Raw genomic sequence first — 23,020 nt, forward strand, 5'->3', positions numbered from 1 at the left:
ATTTTGTCTATAGTTGGATGTTTTACTAGGATTAATTATGTTTGTATATACTGTGCGGTTTTGTTGGGACAACAAAGAACTAGGGAGGGGGTTGTGTTAAGAAGTGAGATTTGCCAGCTGGGTGCTCGAGAACCTCCTCGGCATTTTGTGTACAGTAGTTCCGGTATCGATACGAGTCAGAGTTGCCAGTTTGCCTGCTGTTTGTGAGCGAAGTTATTTTGTAAGTTATGGATTAATTTTTCTGCTCTTTTTTCTTTATAATGCTTTATTTAAGTGATTGCTTGTTGAATTATGTAATTTAAGTTCCTATGGTAAATGATTTGGAGTGTTATGTAATGTAGGAAATCTCTAGTATATTTTGATGTCTCCTAGTTGGTAACTGTTGTTGCTAGGGGCAAGTACAAGACCAGCAGGTTCCAGAATTGTGGAGAAGTAGATGATTCTCGAACAGTGTAAGTTTATAATAAGGATGGACAAGAGACTAGAACAAGTTCAGTCGGGTTTCAGTTCAGTTTGAGTAAAGTTTAGTTGGTTTTCAGTTTGAGTGTAGTGCAGTGCTGTCAGTGAAGTTTGTGAAGTGTTGCTGACAAGCATTAAGTGTGATTACTGTCAGTGAAGATTATTTTTGGTACTTGTGTAATAAGTGAAGTGTTGGCAAGCATTAAGTGTGCGAACAGTAAAAGTGTTGTCAGTTATTAAGTGTAATAGCAGTTAGTAAAGTGTGTATAGCTCCAGTGCTTGTGAGAACAGTGAAGTGAAGTTGGAAAGCATTAAGTGGAATTATTTAAAAAAAAAAGACAGTGAACTTTAAGGAGCCTGTGTTTATTTTCGCCTCAGCTGATCTTGTGTACTGTACACCTAAAGGCTGACCATAGGAAGAACAGCTCACTGGGCAACGTCCTTCCTGTACTGTACTACTGCTGTTGGAGCCTGTGGCAGTGTGGGGATGAGGACTTAACAATATGTTCTTTGCTTGCTGATTGGGATATTAAAGACAAAAAACACTTCCTGGTACTATGCTCTTATATGGAAAAGTTATATCCTGGAACATATCCATAATATAACAAGGACTCACTGTATACAGGTTCCATAAAGTAGTCTAATCTGTATACAGTGCAGTTATGTGGAAGTTTCATAAGAGTACATATAAATACTGTAGGGAGATGATGCTGAGAAACACAAGCAAGGAACTAAACTTTATTCCTGAACAATTGTATACACTTTTATGCTTTAGGAGTGTAATACTAATGGTGATAATGGTATGGCTGGAGTTCACAGATTATAAAGAGGTGCCCTAAGGTAATATATTCTGTATACAATGCAGTTATGCTAGTTGTTTAGTTATAATTATCCCAACTTTTTTTTTTTTTTCCCACCTAAGGATGGGGTGAGATGGACCTAAAAAGCAAGGGAAGAGAAAAGCAAGGTAGAGGGAGAGCTAATTAAGAGCATGTCCAGTGAATTGGACCACACACTCATTCACTCACCTTGCACGCTCCCAGAAGCCATTACTTAATATAGTACTGTAGTTTTGTGAGTGTACAGTTTATGTGCAGTAGTGGAGTTGGGATGAGTGGAGTTAAGTAATCATATGTAGATATCATAATGGCAGTTTCATATAGTAAGTGTAGCCTACAAAAATATATGTTAATGATAGGAAAAGGCATGATTTAGGGACAAGATTTTATTTCTGAAGGATGAGACACTTACTCTTTCAGGAGTGTGGTGACAGTGGAGGTGTTGGCACGGCACTGCTGGTACGATGTGGTACGGTGGAGGCAGGATTTGCATACGACCTGCCCACACGCACCCTTACTGTGCATGTCCTACAGGCCAGGGATGTACCCAGCAAGGATCGAGGAGGTGCTGCAAACACACAGGTACTTACTGCTTTATACCCATAGAATCTCTATAATGTGTATGATAATATACCAGCCTGGCTGTGCATAGCATCTGCAAATAGAAGAATTGCTTTACTGTACAGCTGGCTTCATTTGTGAAATCCAGTCTTAGACTTGCTCTTGAATAGGGGCCAGAGTTGGAAGAAACCCAGGGGGTTTCAAGAATACTCGTCCAGTATCCCTGCTTGTCGTATGAGGCGACTAAAAGGGTTGATGGTGGGTTAGTGCCCCACCCTATAAAAAGAACAAACTAAACAAATGAATAAAGTGCCTCCGACCAGGACGACCATACGTTGACGACTAAGGAACGGACAAAGGACATGCTGAGGGTGGGGACATGGAATGTGAGAGGAGTGAATGATGAAGTGAAAGAGAGAGATATTGTTCAGGTGCTTGAGGATGCAAGAGTGGAAATATGCGGATTGACTGAAACTGAATGGAAAGGTGAAAGGGTGAGAGAATGGGAATACGGTTTAGGTATATGTGCGGGAGTTAATGAGAATGAGAGGGCAAGAGAGGGAGTATGTCTGATGATAAACAGGAAGTGGAAGGAAAATATAAGAGAGTATGGAACAGTGGGTGCAAGGATTGTATGGGTAAGGATGAAAGTAGGTACAGTATACAAGCGTGGGCGATTGTATTTGCATATGCGCCGACAGAGGACCGAGTGGCAAGAATGAAAGATGAGTTTTGGGCAAGTATAGAAGCATGTATAGACAAATTTGAGAGGAGCGAGAGAGTGTTTTTGATTGGAGACATGAATGGCAAAGTTGGGAATGTATGAGTGGATGAAGTGGTTGGTCAGTGGAGTGAGCCAATTGAAGTAGATGGGAATGGTAGTGCTTTGGTGGACTCTGTGCTTGCAAGGGGTTAGCAATAGCTAACACCTACTTTTGGCATAAGATGATCCACAGGTATACATGGAGAGTCATGAGGAGGATGGTTGGTGAACTTGTTGAACAAAAGGCCATGGTATACTGTGTGTGTGGATGGGTGAAGACAAGTGTTGGATGCAAGAGTGTGGAGAGAGTGAGGGAATGGAATCTTGGACCATCACTGACTGATGGCCAAGGTAAGGCTGCAAAGAAAATGATTGAAGAGATGAAGGGGAAGACAGGAGGAAACAGCTCCTGTGAGAAGAGTGGAGAAGTTACAAGAGAGTGACAAAATGGCAGAGTATAAGAGCATAGTGGAAGAAAGATTGGGAAGGTATGAGTTAGAGCAGATGGAAAGGGTAGAAGACGTATGTGTGTAAGATATTCACGGAAGAGATAGGCACAGCGTGTTGGGTGGTTTGTGGAGTGAGGAGGAGATGCAGGGGTCAGCAAGGGACAGCATGGTGGAATGATGAGGTGAAATGAGCTGTGGAACAAATGAAGAAGGCATATAGTGAATGGATAGCGAATAGAGAGAGGGGAGAAGATGAGCGAGAGAAGTATATTTGAGGAGGAGAAGGGAGGTGAAGAGATTGGTGAAGGAGAGTAAGAAGGAAGTGGATGAAGAGTTTGGGAGGAATATAAGTGTGAAATGGAGGAAGATTAAGAAATTGTTTTGGAAGGAGGTAATGAAAGTAAGGCATTGTGAAAGGGGTAATAGTAGGGGAGTGAAAGATAGAATAACAGATTGTTGGTGGAGAAGTGAGAGAAATTGAGGAGATGGTAGGAGCACTTTGAGGATTTGTTGAATGTAGAGAGTGAGAGCAGTTTGAGTATAAGTGGTTGGGGAATGGCTGGGAGAAGAAGAGATGAGAGGAGGGAGGAAGAGATCAGTAGGGTGGAAGTAATGAAAGCAATGAAGATCAAGATGGGAAAGGCCTCAGGAGTTGATGGAGTGTGTGGTGAAATGCTGAGGTATGGGGGTGAGATTGTAGTGGAGTGGATATGGAAGTTATGTAGATTGGCTTGGGAAGAGGGAAGGGTTCCGGAGGACTGGAAATCAGGTATAATTGTTCCTTTATACAAAGGTAAAGGGGAGAGAGAAGTATGTGGTAACCATAGGGGTATTTGCCTTCTTAGTGTGACTGGAAAAATATATGGTAGTATACTCATTTATAGGGTTAGGCATATAACAGAGGAGCTAGTTAGAGAAGAACAAGGGGAATTTAGGAAGGGAAAAGGGTGTGTAGATCAGATATTTGTTCTAAGATGTTTAGTGGAGAAGTATCTAGAGAAAGGAAAGAAAGTGTATGCTGCCTTCATGGACTTGGAAAAATCTTATGACAGAATAGATAGGCAAGGTATGTGGAAGGTATTAAAAATATATGGAGTGGAGGGGAAATTGTTGAGTTCTGTGAAGAGTATTTACGAAGGAGCTAGGGTTACGGTGCGAGTGGATGGTGAGCTGAGTGAGTTCTTTGATCTCAATGTGGGACTGAAACAGGGCTGTGTGATGTCTCCATGGCTGTTTAATATACAGTACATGTGTATGGGGTTGTAAAGGAGGTGCAAGGTAGGGCAGTGGATGTGGGGAGTGGTCTAATGAATGAGGGTGAGATTTGGAAGATTCCAGTGTTGTTGTTTGCTGATGATACAGTATTGTTGAATGAAGATGAATGGGAGTTGCAAGGTTTGGTGAATGAATTTGGGATAGTGTGTAGGAAGAGGAATCTGAAAGTTAATATAAACAAGAGTAAAGTTATGGTGTTTGATAGGAATGAAGTCACAGAATGCGCAGTGAGATTGAATGGTGAGGATATGGAGAATGTGAGTGCATTCAAGTACATGGGTAGTGTGATGAGTAAGGATGGAACTTTGGGGGGATGAAGTGCTTGAAAGCGTACAGCAGGGAAGGAAGGTTGTTGGTTCACTGAAAGCAGTGATGAGAAATAGGGAGGTGAGTATGGAAGTTAAGAAATCACTGCATGATAGTACATATTGTGATCCCTACCCTGACGTATGGAAGTGAGACATGGACCTTGCAAGAGGGGAACAAGTCAAGAGTGAGAGCAGTGGAAATGAGTTACTTGAGAGGAGCCTGCGGAGTGACATGGAGGGACAGGTTGACAAATGAAGAAGTGAAAGAACATTGTGGGGTGGATGTGGATGTGGTTGAGAAGATTAGGAGAAATACACTGAAGTGGTTTGGACATGTGGAGAGAATGAAGAATGAAAGACTGACTAAGAGGGTGTATGTAGGTGAGGTGGAGGGAGGGGACGACCGAGGATGAAGTGGAGGGATGGAGTTGAGAGGTATATGAGGGAGTGGGGAGTGAGTTAGGGGGAGGGTAGTCAGATGGTGGGTGACAGAGCGACTTGGAGGCGTTTTGTCTGAAGCCACCCTTTGCGGGATTAGGGCGTCAGGCTATAGATAGATGGATATAGATTATTGGATTATTGCTATTCTTCATATTTTTATGTAAATTAGTTAAAATAGGCAATTACATGATAATTTAGAATGAAATAAAATGTTTGAAATCTAATCTAGAGAACACACACTTGTTTTAGACATGTTCATACAGGTTGGTCCAGTTGGACAAAGCCTTTGATAACTTGTACTGTACATGTTGATATAGAAAATGGACAGGTGAGGCTTGACTACTGCTGACTCAGTACACATTGTCTTGGTCTTAGTTTCTCCTTGGTAGTGATTGAACCATCTGACCATAATAGGTAAATGCCTGCTGGTAGTGGCAGAAAAAAGGCAACTGAGTTGGATGAAGTTGATACTGTAGAAAATGATTAACAAAGCAGCCTGCGAGTACAGTATTGTAATCAGGTAATAAGTGCTAAATTTGAAATAGTAAGAACCCATATCCAAAAATATTCCAAGTGGAAGGTTCATTATTTTTTTCTTTTTTAATATACAGTAAACAGACCATTGTAAGCTTCAGTGGTTTGGGAAAAGAAAATTAAGAATCTCATACTGAAAGTATTTTTGCTTGCTAGTAAGTTGTGTGTTGTTTTATTACCCTTTATATCCACTAGCAACTAGAAAACAAGCACGTATGATCAGGAACTCCTGCTAGAAATTAAAAGAAAGCCCATGTCAGGGTTATTTTGAGATATTTTATTGGGTTTTAGTGGCTGTTATATGTACCCTGACCTCATTTACCAATATGATACGAAACTACATTTTTATGTGCAAAAATTAACTAAGAAAAAAATAAGGCTATTCTTTTTGTGTGTGTGAGGGGGGGGGGGAATAAATGCCAACTCTGATAGGAGCACAGCTAGGATTTTGAAAAATGGAGTGGCCAAGTCTAATTATGGAAGGACCCAAAGAGAACTCTTTAGTAGGGTCCAACCATATTCTTCCACAAGATTAGGGTGCCAGTGGCCAGGCATATTTCACTTCCAGTCATGCTTCTGACTGCACACTTGCTCATGAATGCTGGTTGCATGAATGTTGTTCCCTTAAATTACATGTAAATTGGGAATATTGGTTGTGACTTTTAGGTCTACTGTAAGTTCTGCAGTGCAGATGACTGTACCTAATGCAGGCACTGTTATGAGGTCATTAGGCCCTGTGTACAGTTATGCTATTATGTCATAAAGTTCAGTTTCAGCGGACTTTGTGACAACAGTTAATACCATGACTGTACATGGTCAGTGAAAACAGAATGCGTGACTGTTTTTTACCTTTTCAGTTTGTTCGGTATAACATGAATCTGATTTTTTATCAAATAAGATCAAGCTATATACTCAGGATCTTGAGAGTATGGGACTAAATTCTTCTGTACAGTATATTATGTTTGCCCCATTAAATCTATACATCTCTCTGTAGTCAGGTGATTTAATCCTGGAGGGGATGGCCATAAATGAGTTGCCCTTCCTCCAATACATTTCTTTTTCAAACCACTGTCACTTTTGTACTTCTCCATCCTGTCCCCCTACCTTGTATGTGGTCTCCCCCACCCCTCTTCTTACTCTGCCACACTACCATACACTCTCCTAGTCAATCTCTCACTTTCAATTTTTTCCACATGGCCAAATAATCTCAGGCTACATCTTGTGGCACTTTCAGTACTTCCATAACATCACCATTCTCCCAAACTTTTTCATTATTTGTACCTAACTACAAGCTCATTTCCCCCCCTTGTTGCATCACTTGTACAGAGTCCAATCTCTGCTTCTATATTTTAAAGTGGAGAACACAGTGCCATCCTACAATGATTTTTTTAATTTCCTGCATTGGTTGGCTCCCTATTCCCTGTTACTGCTGTCATTCCATCCCTGCTGCATTTTTTCATACACCTCATCCCTGGAACTCCCATCCATTATTCATCACAGTACTGTAATACTCCAAAGCAGTCATGTTTTCCATTTCCCGACCATTGAGTCTCACTACACTATCTGTGACTTCATTCTTTTAAAAAACCAGGAATCTTTAGTACATCTAGTGTAAATTTTTAGTGATAGGTGGTGCAACCATCATCTGCGCACATGATGTAGTGCCACCTATTTTTTCCTTCCCCTTTCTCATTCTGTTTCTGTGTCTGTCCTCTTTTCCTACTTTCCACTTCAGGTGACTCTACACTGAGTGACAAACCCAATGGTTTCCTGTAACACAAGAAACTAGATACAATGTTCTGTAACTAGATAATGGGGTGATGTGGTGCCCCCTGTTAACTGGGTTCAGTGACACAAATGTGGCATCCATCCAGGAAATGAACTACACACTATATCCCGCTCCTGCCGTGGCAAGGTGCTGTCAGCCACAAGGGAACATGCCTGGGGGTAGGGGGGTTTTCAAGAATACTCCCCCAGTATCCCTGCTTGTCGTAAAAGGCGACTAAAAGGGTTGGCGGAGGGTTAGTGCCCCTCCCCGGAAAACAACTAACTAAAAAAACAAACAAGAAGCCTCGGACAAGGACTGACCAAACGATGACGACCCAGGACCGGACAAAGGACTTGGTAATGAGTACATGGAATGTAAGAGGAGCGATTGATGAGGTAAAAGAGAGAGAGATTGTCCAGGTGCTTGAGGGTGCGAAAGTGGATGTATGTGGAATAACTGAAACAAAATGGAGAGGAGAAAGTGTGAGAGAATGGGAGTATGGATGGGGTATATGTGCAGGAGTAGGTGAGAATGAGAGGGCAAAGGAAGGAGTATGTATAGTTGTGAGTAAATGATGGAAGAAGAGCATAAGACAGTATGGATCAGTTGGGTCAAGGATTGTGTGGGTAAAGTTGAAAGTTGGAATACAAATGTGGTCGATTGTGTGTGTGTATGCACCAACGCAAGATCGTGCTAGAAGAGTGAGAGAAGAGTTCTGGACAAATGTGGAAGTGTGCATGGAAAAGTTTGGAAGGAATGAGAGAGTGTTTTTGATTGGTGATATGAATGGTAAAGTTGGGAATGTGAAGGTGGATGGAATAGTTGGTGAGTGGGGTGTGCCTGCTGAGATAGATGAGAATGGGAGTGCGTTAGTGGACATTTGTGCTGGGAGGGGGTTGGTGATAGCCAATACCCTCTTCAGGCATAAAATGATCCACAGGTATACATGGCGAGTGATGAGAAGGGTGGGTGGTGAACTGAATGAAAGGAAGGCAATGATTGATTATGTGTGTGTGGATGAAAGGATGCGAAGATGTGTAAAGGATGCAAGAGTGTATAGAGGTTGGGGGAGTGGACTTTCTGATCACTACTTGGTGGTGGCAAGAATTAGAATGCAAGTAAGATGGAGGAATAGAAGAAGGGAAAGACGAGAGGAAGGAGTAGCTGCAAGGAGAGTGGAAAGGTTACAAGAGGATGAGAAAATGGCAGAGTATAAGAGAGAAGTGGAGGAACGATTGGGCAAATATGAATTGGAGCAGATGGGAGAGGTGGAAGATGTGTGTAAGATATAAACAGAAGAAATATGTGCAGCATGTGATGTGGTGTGTGGAAGGAAGAGAAGACGGAGGGGGGTGCAAGGAACAGCGTGGTGGACTGAAGAGGTGAAACAGGCTGTGGCACAAAAGAAGAAAGCATACAATGAATGGATGAGAAATAGGGGCGTGGAAGAAGTTGAGAGGCGGAAGAGAGAGTTATATGTGGAAAGGAAGAGAGAGGTGAAAAGTTTAGTAAGAGAGAGTAAGAAGAGAGTGGATGAGGAATTTGGAAGGAATTTGAGTGTAAAGTGGAGGGACTGTAAGAAAATGTTCTGGAGAGAAGTGAAAAGAGTAAGACAGGGTGGAAGTGGAGTTAGCAGGGGAGTGAAAGATAAAAATGGTAGATTACTAGTGGAGAAGGGAGAAAAAGTGAGCAGATGGAGAGAACACTTTAAGGAATTGTTGAACGTAGAGGATGGAAGTAATGCGAATATAAGTGATTGGGGAATGGCTGGGAGAAGGAGGGAGGTGAGAAGACAGGAAGAAATCAGTAGGATAGAAGTTGTGGAAGCAATGAAGAAACTTAAATCGGGGAAAGCCCCAGGAATTGATGGAGTGTGTGGTGAAATGCTGAAGCATGGGGGAGAGATAGTAGTAGAATGGATGTGGAAGATGTGCAGATTGGCCTGGGAGGAAGGTAGAGTCCCGGAGGATTGGAAGTCAGGTATAATTATTCCCTTGTACAAAGGAAAAGGGGAGAAAGAAGTGTGTGGTAATCATAGGGGCATTTGTCTTCTTAGTATAATAGGAAAAGTGTATGGTAGGATACTTATAGACAGAGTTAGAGAAAGAACAGAGAAATTAGTTGGAGAAGAACAGGGAGGCTTTAGGAAGGGAAGAGGTTGTGTAGATCAGATATTCGTTCTTAGATCTTTAGTGGAAAAGTTTCTAGAGAAGGGAAAGAAGTTGTATGCGGCTTTCATGGATTTGGAGAAAGCATATGACAGGGTGGATAGACAAGGATTGTGGAAAGTGTTAAGAATATATGGAGTAGATGGGAAGTTGTTGAATGCTGTGAAGAGTATGTACAATGGTGCGAAGGCTGCAGTGCGTGTGGATGGTGAACTAAGTGAATTTTTCTCTTTGAAAGTTGGTTTGAAACAGGGATGTGTCATGTCTCCATGGTTGTTCAATCTGTACATGGATATGGTAATAAAAGAGGTACAAGGTAGGGTAGTGGATGTTGGAGTGGACCTGGTGAGAGAGGATAGTGTTTGGAAACTCCCTGTACTGTTGTTTGCAGATGATACTGTGTTGTTGAGTGAAGACGAATGGGAGTTGCAAGGCTTGGTGGATGAGTTTGAGAGAGTGTGTAAGAAACGGACTCTAAAGGTGAATGTAGGGAAGAGTAAAGTGATGGTCTTTGAGAGAGGTGAAGTTAGTGAATGTATAGCGAGGTTGGATGGTGAGGAATTGGAAAATGTGAGTACGTTTAAGTACTTGGGGAGTGTGATGAGTAAGGATGGAGGTTTGGAGGGTGAAGTGCTTGAAAGGGTACAGCAGGGAAGAAAGGTTGCTGGTTCTTTGAAAGCAGTGATAAGAAACAGGGAAGTGAGCATGGAAGTGAAAAAGTTACTACATGACAGTATTGTGATACCAACTCTAATGTACGGAAGTGAAGCTTGGACATTGTTGGAAGGACACAAGTCAAGAGTGAGAGCAGTGGAAATGAGTTATTTAAGAGGAGCCTGTGGAGTCACGTGGAGAGACAGGCTGACGAATGAGGATATAAAGGAGCGCTGTGGTGTGGATGTGGATGTGATAGGAAGCGTTATGAGGAACACACTGAGGTGGTTTGGCCATGTGGAGAGGATGGAGGGTGAAAGACTGACGAAGAGAGTATATGTGAGTGAGGTGGAGGGGGGAAGAGGGAGGGGGAGGCCGAGGATGAAATGGAGGGATGGGGTGGAGAGGTACATGAGAGAGGGGGGTGTGAGTTGGGAGCAGGGCAGTGAAATGGCGGGGGACAGGGCGACTTGGAGGCAATTTGTTTGTGGCCACCCCAAACGGGATTGAGGCGTCTGGCAATAGATAGATAGATAGATGTTAGTGATGCAACCATGTCAAAATTTAAACAGTATACAGTATACAAGTGTACAGTAAATATCATACTGTATAGGAAAATGTCATGTTATGGAAAGTGCTACAAAGCCTCTTATACCATGTAGATTATAGACCTAAATCTCTGCATGTATCATAATGAAGTGAAGCTGTATGAGTACATAAATGTTGTCTCCTCAGGTACGGGTGGTGTTGCTGCCGTCACGTAAACAAAAACACAAGACTCGCATTAGGCCAGGCGACAATCCACAGTTTAATGAAGCATTTGTCTTTAACAAAATTAACCCAGGTAAGCTATAATGGTTGTGTCATATATATATTATACATTTCTTTTCCTGCATTGTGGGGATGGCTTAGTCAGCGTTTATCATATTTTACTTCCTATAACCCTTTCATTCTCTGTGGTGCCTGTTTCTTACATCCAGTGATTGATTGGTTGATCAGTAATTTCAAGAAGCATCTGTGCTCCTCACAATAGCAGACTCAGCCGTTTCTACAAAATGCAAGCTAGGAGAGTGCAAATAGTGCACCACCCTGTATATCAGGGTACAGGCAGTCCTTGGTATGAGAAGGGATGAGTTCTGAAATATGACAAGTTTTTACTAATAATTGCCACCGGTAATAGGTAGCAGTAAAACATAAATGGCCAAATCTTTTTCAATTAACACTCCCGTCTGGGGATATTACTCATACTCTGTTCTTGCTATTTCCAGGTGACTTTTATCAATTTATTTTTTATTTATTTTAAGAGAGAGCTTTTGTAACTGCTAGTGTTAGATAACAAATATATTCTTCATTAACTTCTTCACAGAGTAGTCAAGTTTTGGGGTCCTATGTTCCTGTTGTTAATTAAGGGTGTAATGTCTTAAAGGAAAAAAATAATTACTATGTGAGATTACCAAAATTCAGTATGATTTTGACTTTACTGGTTTTATAGTGGATATACAGGAACTGAGTGTGTGGTTAGTGGTTGGCTAAGGTTTATTGCTTCATTCCCTGGTGCTGGGCTCCCTGCATCATATCCCCTTCCCACAACTGGGCTTATTTTTGTAATTTGGATTTTTTTTTTCTTACAAATCAATCACATATGATACAAAATCACACAAAAAAAAGCAAGTACTTATCCTCTGCAGGTGTATATCTCTAATAGTGCGTGAGTGGCTGACTGCAGTCAGTACGTGTGTACTCCACCCCTCCAGGCACCCCCCCCCAACCTCCGTCCCAGCTAGCTTCCCCTTGCACCCTCAGGTGCACGAGGAGGCCGCCACCCATTCTCAGTGAATTCGGCTCACTTATAAGTTTAAACATGCCTACGAAATATAAAAACATCCTCAAACATGAACCGGAGCCTGTTAACCACACATCCTCGGACATGAACCGGCATCAGGGGGTTCATGAATTGTCATTTGGGCAAGCAAGTGGTTACACTTGCCCTAGTGTAGTCCAGGACCATATGCTTGTGTTGAGTTGATAAAGGATTGAGTGATAGGTAGGTAGAGAGATAGATAAAAAATTGGTAGATAAATGGAAAGTTCTATTTTTTTCAACAGTTTCCAGCAACTATTGGGAAGCAATCATGGTAACTCCTTATTTATATCTTTTTTTTTTTTTTTTTTTTTTTTTTTTTTTTTTTTTTTATACTATAAAGCATATACTGTGTCATCATACAAATACCTTTCACATAATATGCCAGTGTTCATAATTAAGCAGTCAGGATGTACACCAAAGAGTCAGGATTGATGCAACTCTTAGTAGCATTTATTTCAGTATGTCACATGTTTTATTAATTGCATACCGACTTTAAGATATACAGATCCACCTGAAGACAGCATCAAATAAATTTTGATACTTATTTGTTGCTGTGAATAGGGTTTTATTAATGTATGAGATATTTCTTGCAGGAATGTAACCTTTAATCAATTTTCACTTAACAGCAGTTTTTAGCAACACATCACCAGTGTTAAGTGAGGAATTACTGTTGCCGGTTTTGGCTCATGGAATAGCTTCCAGTCAATCAAAAACTGTGCCATGACCAGCCCTAATATAGAAATTCCTTAAGAGGAAGCACAACATGATTTGATTTGATTCTGAGTTGCTTGACTAAACATATTATGAAGTGTAACACAATAATTATTTGTGAACATCATGTGGCTGTAGCAAATGCAGTATAATTTTGACCATATTACCTGTACTGTTGTTACAGAGGAGGTACAGCAACTTGGTGTTCGTTTGCGGTTGTATGGGTGTGAACGTATGCGTCGTGAGAAGATGGTTGGTGAGGTGATTGTACCCTTTGCGTCCATCAACCTCACCCTTGGGAACACATTCTGGCTCACACTGGAACCTCGTGCCAACTTGGCTGTAAGTACTGTATGTTGACCATTATGTTATGAAGAGTCACAGTGCTGGTGGGGGTTGCCTTTATCAGGTGGCTTCGCTGACTGGTTATACAAATGTCCCTCCACTGCCTCCATATCATGAAGGATGGTGGACTGCAGGAAGGATGCAGCTTTAGTCTACAGTCCCTTTGGTTTGCATGCAGATGAACCTGGGGCTGATGTGAGGAGTAGCTACATTACTTCTGTAACTTATGATTTTTTTTTTTTTTCTCCATAATGTCTCTTCCTTAATGATATATTCTGCATGTTTCACTTGTGTAACCTCCTGTATGTTATTGATGCAAACCATTGTGATATTACAGTGATATAAATGACATTCTTTCTTTCATTCATTCATCATCTAATCCTACATTGCCCCATTAGGAGTGTAGGAGCCTGGGGCCAGGCAAGTTGGTCCTGACATTTAACATGAGAGTGACCTGGCTCAATCATCCCCGAGTGGCATTATGTGAGCAATAAACCCCAACCATCCCTTGGATATAAACCTTCACCGGCTCAGTCCGATTGGAGCTCCGTAATTACCCACTAATCCACCAGGCGCCAAAATTTGGTTATATGGTTACCACCCAGCATAGTCAATGGTTTCCTGGTGTACAGGAAACCATTTGGCTTGTCACTTAGTGTAGAGTCACCCACAGGCAGAAGGAAGAGGAAAGAATAAAGGAAGTAAAGACAGAAGAGGGAGTGTAAAGTCACCTGTAGGCAGAAGGATGAGGAAAGAATGAAGGAAAGAAAGACAGAAGAGGATAGAAGGAAAGAAGGATGGAGGAGAGGAAAGGGCAGACATCCAAGAGCAGCAGTACATCGAGTGAGTGTATGGTGAGCACCACCACCTGCCACATCGTGAAAGAAAAAGTTATGGTTTAATATGCTAAATGAATCACATAGTAAAGGTGCTACAGAGACTCCTATACCTCATAGAATACAGCCATCAGTAACACTACAGGTTGCAATCTTGTTGGCTGAGGAGGCTCCATAGTGCCTCATCCTTGCCAGTTTTAATATAAGGTGCATTAATATTTACCTGTAAGCTGTTTGTGTTAGGTAAGTCAGTATTAAAGATACATAAAAGGCACAGAAAAGAATAAGGTGCAATAGGGAAAGCAGTTTATTAAGGCAGAGGTCAGGAAGCCTTGTAAGGCAATGAGAACAAAAGGCTATATGCAGTTTAAGCCTTGTAAGGTGATGAGAACAAAAGGCTATATACAGTTTAAGCCTTGTAAGGTGATGAGAACAAAGGCTGTATGTAGTTTGTTAGTAATTTGCACTTAATATTATAATTTATAACAATGAATGGAATTGTCAAGAATTTTGTGGTAGGTGAGAATGCCCACTATCCACTTAGTGTAGTGCTACCATCAGATCGCTCTGCGGTGAGTGATAGCCAGATTGTTTCCTTTAATGCAGAAAACCCCTTACCTACACTGTGTGGTACTGTAGTGGGTAAAGATACTCCAACCAGATGTAGTCAGTAAAGGGCTTAAATTCAAGGAATGATTGGGAATTATTGCTCAGTGTCATTCCAAATGAATGGTCACCTTCACTGAAAATGTGATGTAATGAGTACTGTTAATATTGAATTTGTTGTTAGGATTTAAGAGTTTGGCACTGTAGTACTTGACTGTCATCTCAACAACAAACATTATTTCAGTATGTGGGTACTGTATAATTCTGTGGCTGAGTGCTTAAAGGGCCATATTAAAAAAAAAAAAAGGGGGGGTGGGGGCTGTTAATCCACAGACCCTGGGAATGTCTTTTCTGTTTCATTCCTGCTATCTTATGATAGTTGAATCAGCTTAGACTTTTCAGACTGGAGGGTTTAGATATAGCCTTAATAGATTCCATTAGTATCAAGTGGAATAATCCCTTATTAGCAAGGATAAATTGAAAAGAAAATTACCTTGTTTCAAGAGGTAATACAGGTCCGTCATCTAAAGGGGAAAAAAATAAAGGTAAGCCCCGTGGACCCTAGCCTCTCATACTCCCAGTGGAGGAAACCAGTTCACCTACTACTAAAATGTTTGCCAGTTCTCTTCATTGTTGTGTAAGTGTCCACAACTTTCTAGGTATTTTGTCCTACCAGTCCATTTCTAGGACATTTATTACAAATCATCTTACATATCTGATTTTTAATAGTACCGTCCTGCAACAATTGGGAGGTACAGTAATTAGCTGGTTTTGGCACTGGGTCATAGAAAACATAGGTGTACTGTAATGGGGCCCATAAATGCTTGCATTGCTGATAGGCTAAGTGGGGATCCTCTGTTTGGCTCAGTGATAATGTGCACACATTTGTAGTGCATGGGCCAGGGATCAAGTATTGGCCAGGTGAGTGGTTAGTTTGTTAAGTTTCATTTCAGTTCTTACATTGGTTGGCAGCAGTGTGGGATGTGAGGCAAGGCTTGTTTGGCAATTTGATGTCGTTCCTTAGTTAGCTGACAGTGTCCTTGTCCTTACATCCCAGGGATGAGCTGTTCATTGTGGTCCACAGCGTCCCCAATGGTGGCCTCCAGTGCTATGCTACCATGTGTGTTCAAAACTCATCAATGTAATCACCAAGGGGAGAAAAGAGGGGTGTGATGGGGTTTATAATTGCCTGCATTGCCCAGAGACAAAGTGGGGATCCTCTGTTTGGCTCAGTGGCAATGTTTGTGCATTTGGAGTACGTGGGCCAGGGATCAAATCTCAATCAAACTAATCTATCTATCTATAGCCCGACGCCCTAATCCCGCAAAGGGTGGCCGCAGACAAAACGCCTCCAAGTCACTCTGTCACCCACCATTTGACTCCCCTCCCCCCAACTCACCCCCCCCTCCCTCATATACCTCTCAACTCCATCCCTCCACCTCATCCTCGGTCTACCCCTCCCTCTCCCTCCCTCCACCTCACCTACATACACCCTCTTAGTCAGTCTTTCATTCTCCATTCTCTCCACATGTCCAAACCACCTCAGTGTATTTCTCCTAATCTTTTCAACCACATCCACATCTACCCCACAACGTTCCTTCACTTCTTCATTCGTCAACCTGTCCCTCCACGTCACTCCACATGCTCCTCTCAAGTAACTCATTTCCACTGCTCTCACTCTTGACTTGTTCCCCTCTTGCAAGGTCCACGCCTCGCTTCCATACGTCAGGGTAGGCTATCACAATACCATCATGCAGTGACTTCTTAACTTCCATACTCACCTCCCTATTTCTCATCACTGCTTTCAGTGTACCAACAACCTTTCTTCCCTGCTGTACCCTTTCACGTACTTCATCCCCCAAAGTTCCAGCCTTACTCATCACACTACCCAAGTACTTGAATGCACTCACATTCTCCATATCCTCACCATCCAACCTCACTGCACACTCTGTGACTTCATTCCTCTCAAACACCATAACTTTACTTTTGTTTACATTAACTTTCAGCTTCCTCCTCCTACACACTGTCCCAAATTCATTCACCAAACCTTGCAACTCCCATTCATCTTCACTCAGCAATACTGTATCATCAGCAAACAGCAACACCGGAAGCTAATGATTACAATAATTTAAGTTTCATTTCAGTCATTACAGTACAGTGCCAATACCAAACTTGGTATGGAGATTCCTTAAGAGGAAGCATGGCATCATTTTATTGATTAATTAATTGGTCCATTTACATTCAGCTAGGGACTTTTTCCTTTAGAACACATCATGACACTGTGAAATTATGGCACCAAAATATATACGTTATGTGTACAGCGATCAGAGAGTCGGACGGAAGTGAGCAGCTTGACGCGGAGTGACTCAACAGGTTCAACTCACTCTGTGCATGGAGGGTCACCGGAGCTGCTGCTGGGCCTCACTTATAATGGCACCACAGGCAGGCTAGCAGTGGAAGTCATCAAAGGATCACACTTCAGGTACTATAGTTCTTTTGTCTTAAATCAACCCAAATTTTATTTTTAGATTACCGGTATTACATAGAGTGTCTGTGGCAGCATATGACAGTACTTACTCTACAGTACATCCTTTCCATAGCACTTCTTTATGATAGTCATCATATTTTAGTTTTAATCTATTTTTGCAACTCAACATTGAAGGTGGAGAAATTCTGACCAAGTTATATTCTGAGTGGTTTAATCACTGCTGTTTTGGTGATAGTAGTTGTGTATCATTCTCTAGTTTCAAGTTTTCTTTGTAGATTTGTGTGGAGTTGATAGTTGTGGTGTTTTATGTGGCTGTTGTAGCCACATCAAATCAATAGAGTTAATTGTTTTTAGATTTTTCAAGCTTCTGTGGACGGATGACTAATAATAGCCTACTGTAAATCACATACAGTACTGTATATACTGTAATAACATATTTTCTTTCTTTCCTATTTTTTTTTTTTTTTTTCCTTTTATAATAGTAGGCTCATTGACAACAATGTGTCACACATACTTTTTTTTTTTGTTTCTTACCACAGCATTTTCTGACCACTATTACAAAACATCCAATAGGGGAAAATCTTAACATGACCATCCTAACTTAGCCTAACCTAACATATCCCAGCCTGACTGAACCTAACCTAACTTGCCTTGAATTAATGTAGCTTTGCCTGACTTAACCTAACCTATCCCAGCCCAACCTGACAACCTTGTATTTTTTAATGTAACTTTAATCCAACTTTGCCCAACATAAACTGAGCTATTGTAACCTGCCTAATAAGGTTAGATTATATGAAGTCTAGTGAAGTTAGGGTAGGTCAAGTTAGAGTCATTTAGATGGTTTTGCAGTGCATTTGGTTGTTAAATTGATTTTCAGTCATTGAGCCTTACACACTTACTGTATACACTGTCATAGTTTCTCATGCTTAGTTTATAAATGAACAACCAAGAATCAGTTTATGTTCACCTGATGGAACTCGACTACTCCCACAACTTAAATACCAAATCATGGTTGGATGGTAGCTATTCTGTGAGCCTAAGTTGTGAAGTTGGAATGAGTCTTCATGGGTGCCAGTCATAATTGCCTTCCAGTGTGACTACACTTGTACAATAACTGCACTGAAATGGGTTAGGGATCTCTTCCAGGTTAGAACAAATACACTGTAAACTACAATTTTATTTTCCCCCCCAGGAACAGCGATGATTTCCGGAGTGTAGGCAACACTCGAGCTCCGGACACCTATGTCAAATTAGTCCTCATGTCTTCAAGTGGGCAGGAAATTGCACACAGTAAAACATCAGTACGCAGGGGCCAGCCTAACCCTCTTTTCAAGGAGACGTTTATGTTTCAGGTGAGAAGGTTTTACTTGTGGATTATGTTTCAGGTGAGAAGGTTTTACTTGTGGATTATGTTTCAGGTGAGAAGGTTTTACTTGTGGATTATGTACTCTAATCTATCTACTTGTCTATAGCCAGTTGTCGTAACACCAGAGTGGGTGATCACCAAAATAGTGCCTCCATATCATCTTGTTTGTTGCCATCAGGCTTACCACCATGTTGCACCATTTTCATTCATATACAGTGGAACCACTTGGCCCAGACCCCTTTAGTCTGGATTAGGGTACCTACATACTAAAGTAACATTGTAGGGGCTCCTGGTATAACAGAAAACGGGGCGGCTTGTCACCATTTTGACTCCACCTTGTCCACTCACTCACCTCATTTTATGTCTTTTTCCACACAGTTGCTTGAATCTTGTCGATAAAAGTGGATGTGATGCCCCGCTGCTGTGTCTGTGGATGGAGTAATAGGTCAGAGAAAGGGTTTATGCTGTACAGATTTCCTGCAAATCCAGAAAGAAGGAAAATTTGGATCAATAAAGTCTGTCAGTGATGAATGTGAGCAGGCCTTGTCAATGACAGAGTGATAGCTTGTACAACTTGACAGGTTATTGTGTTCACAGCGTTAAAACAGGGAGACCACCTGTAATGAGTATTTAGGAGAAGTTATAGCATCACCCGATCAGGCAGTTCACAAAGCAGCAGACCTTACTTCGTGAGAGGAGTAAAAAAAACGAGAACTTATTACAGTGTCAGACAAAGCATACAACATGCTCCTCAAAGTGGAGCTTATGTTTGGGAAAGGTCAAAGTGATTTAATAGGAAAGGCAGATGTTAAAAAAAAAAAAAAAAAACTGGATGAAACAATAAATTTAATAAAAGACTTTGAGCTACCCTACTGTCACAACCTTAAGAATGAACTTATTATGAGCTCATTAACACTCGCATGTACTGTATTTCTGCTGCAAAAAGATTAATGAAGAACTTAAAAAAAACACAAGAGAAAAGAAGATAGAACCTGATAGTAAAATTATAGCAATGAGAAAACTTTAAGGAATTGTTGAACATAGAGGATGGAAGTAATGCGAGTATAAGTGGCTGGGGAATGGCTGGGAGAAGGAGGGAGGTGAGAAGACAGGAAGAAATCAGTAGGATAGAAGTTGTGGATGCAATGAAGAAAGTTAAATTGGGAAAAGCCCCAGGAATTGATGGAGTGTGTGGTGAAATGCTGAAGTATGGGGGAGAGATAGTAGTAGAATGGATGTGGAAGATGTGCAGATTGGCCTGGGAGGAAGGTAGAGTGCCGGAGGATTGGAAGTCAGATATAATTATTCCCTTGTACAAAGGAAAAGGTGAAAAAGAAGTGTGTGGTAATCATAGGGGCATTTGTCTTCTTAGTATAATAGGAAAAGTGTATGGTAGGATACTTATAGACAGAGTTAGAGAAAGAACAGAGGAATTAGTTGGAGAAGAACAGGGAGGCTTTAGGAAGGGAAGAGGTTGTGTAGATCAGATATTCATTCTTAGATCTTTAGTGGAAAAGTTTCTAGAGAAGGGAAAGAAGTTATATGCGGCTTTCATGGATTTGGAGAAAGCATATGACAGGGTGGATAGACAAGGATTGTGGAAAGTATTAAGAATATATGGAGTAGATGGGAAGTTGTTGAATGCTGTGAAGAGTATGTACAATGGTGCTAAGGCTGCAGTGCGTGTGGATGGTGAAGTAAGTGAATTTTTCTCTTTGAAGGTTGGGTTGAAACAGGGATGCATCATGTCTCCATGATTGTTCAATCTGTACATGGATGGGGTAATAAAAGAAGTACAAGGTAGGGTAGTGGATGTTGGAGTGGCCCTGGTAAGAGAGGATAGTGTTTGGAAACTACCTGTATTGTTGTTTGCAGATGATACTGTGTTGTTGAGTGAAGACGAAGGGGAGTTGCAAGGCTTGGTGGATGAGTTTGGGAGAGTGTGTAAGAAACTGATTCTAAAGGTGAATGTAGAGAAGAGTAAAGTGATGGTCTTTGAGAGAGGTGAAGTCAGTGAATATACAGCGAGGTAGGATGGTGAGGAATTGGAAAATGTGAGTATGTTTAAGTACTTGGGGAGTGTGATGAATAAGGATGGAGGTTTGGAGGGTGAAGTGCTTGAAAGAGTACACCAAGGAAGAAAGGTTGCTGGTTCTTTGAGAGCAGTGATAAGAAACAGGGAAGTGAGCATGGAAGTGAAAAAGTTACTACATGACAATATTGTGATACCAAACTCTAACGTATGGAAGTGAAGCTTGGATGTTGTTGGAAGGACACAAGTCAAGAGTGAGAGCAGTGGAAATGAGTTATTTAAGAGGAGCCTGTGGAGTCACATGGAGAGACAGGCTGATGAATGAGGATATAAAGGAGCATTGTGGTGTTGATGTGGATGTGATAGGAAGCGTTATGAGGAACACACTGAGGTGGTTTGGCCATGTGGAGAGGATTGAGGGTGAAAGACTGACGAAGAGAGTGTATGTGAGTGAGGTGGAGGGGGGAAGAGGGAGGGGGAGGCTGAGGATGAGATGGAGGGATGGGGTGGAGAAGTATATGAGAGAGGGGGGTGTGAGTTGGGAGCAGGGCAGTGAAATGGCAGGGGACAGGGCGACGTGGAGGCGATTTGTTTGTGGCCACCCCAAACGGGATTGAGGCATCTGGCAATTAATAGCTAGATAGATAGAAAACTGGTAAAAAATATAAAGTAGTCAGTAGGCCCTGTCCCACAGTGTTGCATGTACTGTTAAACCTAGCTTTGTATAAAGTAAAAATTGATTATAAACATCCTAATTCTCATTCATCACCTTTTACTCTTATGTTTTGCTTTCCTCAGTATTCACAACAAGTACTGTGGCTTTGCACCAGAGAGAGAGAGAGAGAGAGAGAAAGTAGTGTGACTTTGCATCAGCGAGAGAGAAAGTAGTGTGACTTTGCATCAGAGAGAGTGAGAGAGAGAGTAGTGTGGCTTTGCACCAGAGAGAGAGACAGAGACCATCATGCACACCAGGCAGGAAGGAGTCAGTGAGCGCACTAGGCTGGAGTCAAACTGGCATCCAATCTTGAGTTGTCGCTACTCTCAGTATGTAGGTACCCGAGTCTGGATTTCAGCTCTCCAGACAAAATTGAAACAATATGAATTCCAAAAATGATTAAAATATTTCCAAGATTGCTTTAACCAGCCATGTGGAGACTGATCATCATTTGTTTGGTCTCAGATTACACCAGGTCACCACAAAGCCACCTTTGTAAAACGTGTGAAACTAACAAACATACACTGTATGTAGATAATGTTTTTATTATGGACTGGAGATCATCCTGATGGTTCAGACAGTCTGCTGATCTGGGAAATCCTTCCACTCATATAATCCAGACTTTGAGGTTCTGTTGTACCTCTCTGTCCCATCCCGCCCTGCTCCTTTTTTTTTTTTTTTCCCTCTTGGGTGAGAAAAGGGGTCAGCATGATGATGATAATAGTGATGATTATGATGATGGTGGTGATGTATCTAAAGAGCATCTATGAAGAAAATTATATACAGTAAGTATGTGCAGATGGTTATGCATGTGAGGTGAATCTTGGATTCATGGTGATGTGTGAATGATTGTGTGGAACTTACTCTCTCTTTCTTACTTCTAAATCATATCTTGGCCTATTTCTAGGTGGGATAAGGATCAGGTTGATGATGATAATTATGAAAGTGACAACGATGATTGTGATGATCCCTGTCACCAGCCCTCACCTTTTTGCTGCAGGTTGCGTTATTCCAGCTGCCTGATGTAACCCTGATGGCATCTGTGTACACCAAGCGCAGTATGAAGCGGAAGGATATGATCGGCTGGTTTGCTCTTGGGTTGAACAGCTCGGGGGAGGAAGAGTTGGCTCACTGGAACCAGATGAGGGACCAGAGAGGAGAGCAAGTGTGTCGATGGCATGTCCTCCTCGAGTCATAGACAATAGTGAGTCCTCCTTTGACCCCCTGGGATCTGGGTGGCTTCCTTTTTAGCTATTCTTGCTGCCAGAGATGATTTTATTCAAGTTAGGAAAGACCTCGATTTGAAGGGATTTATCAAGGCTGTGTCAAACCCTCCCAGTTCGACAAAACCTCGTAAGCTTAATAAAATCGTATGCAGATAATGAAAATATAAAATACATCAGATTGAAAGGGTTAATTGTGCATTCCTTTCAAAGCATAGGATCATACCCTAAGTGTCATAGGAGGTTTCAGAGCACCTCATCATTAGCAGTTTATTCAGCACATTGCACCTCTGTATCCTTGTACTGTATTTTGCTGATATCAGCTGTCATTATTAAAATGGTATAAATAACACACAAGAGAATATTAGTGTGTAATCTGCAGAATTAATAACTAAGGAAGAGATAATGCCAATCCTCCTATGTCACTCACTACATGGCCCATGATGTGTCCTTGAAAGAGAGGTCTAGTATATTTCCTCCCTGAATTTTAGCTCATTATAAATTTGTATCTGGTATTGTTGCAGTTGCTGATAAATCCAGAATATACATACATAAACATATTTCTGATACTGCCATTGCCCTTGTTTTTGAGGTTATGGAACAAGGGAGGGATTTA

The 23,020-nt window shown here is 41.5% G+C and overlaps 1 protein-coding gene across 1 annotated transcript in view; it reads left to right on the top strand.

Annotated features, from left to right (window-relative positions):
* The window catches only part of LOC145418638 (synaptotagmin-14-like), a 133,266-nt gene extending 110,887 nt beyond the window's left edge, over positions 1–22,379 (top strand). The window contains exons 6-11 of the mRNA XM_080287001.1: positions 1,719–1,880; positions 10,955–11,063; positions 12,978–13,135; positions 16,902–17,062; positions 18,261–18,420; positions 22,182–22,379. Of these exons, the coding sequence (XP_080143127.1) occupies positions 1,719–1,880; positions 10,955–11,063; positions 12,978–13,135; positions 16,902–17,062; positions 18,261–18,420; positions 22,182–22,379 (948 nt within the window). The remainder of the gene's footprint in view (positions 1–1,718; positions 1,881–10,954; positions 11,064–12,977; positions 13,136–16,901; positions 17,063–18,260; positions 18,421–22,181) is intronic.
* The last annotated feature ends 641 nt before the right edge of the window (positions 22,380–23,020 follow it).

Source organism: Coenobita brevimanus, chromosome 115 (genome assembly GCF_032717465.1).
Source record: "Coenobita brevimanus isolate Jiangsu-jjx chromosome 115, ASM3271746v2, whole genome shotgun sequence".
Taxonomy (NCBI): domain Eukaryota; kingdom Metazoa; phylum Arthropoda; class Malacostraca; order Decapoda; family Coenobitidae; genus Coenobita; species Coenobita brevimanus.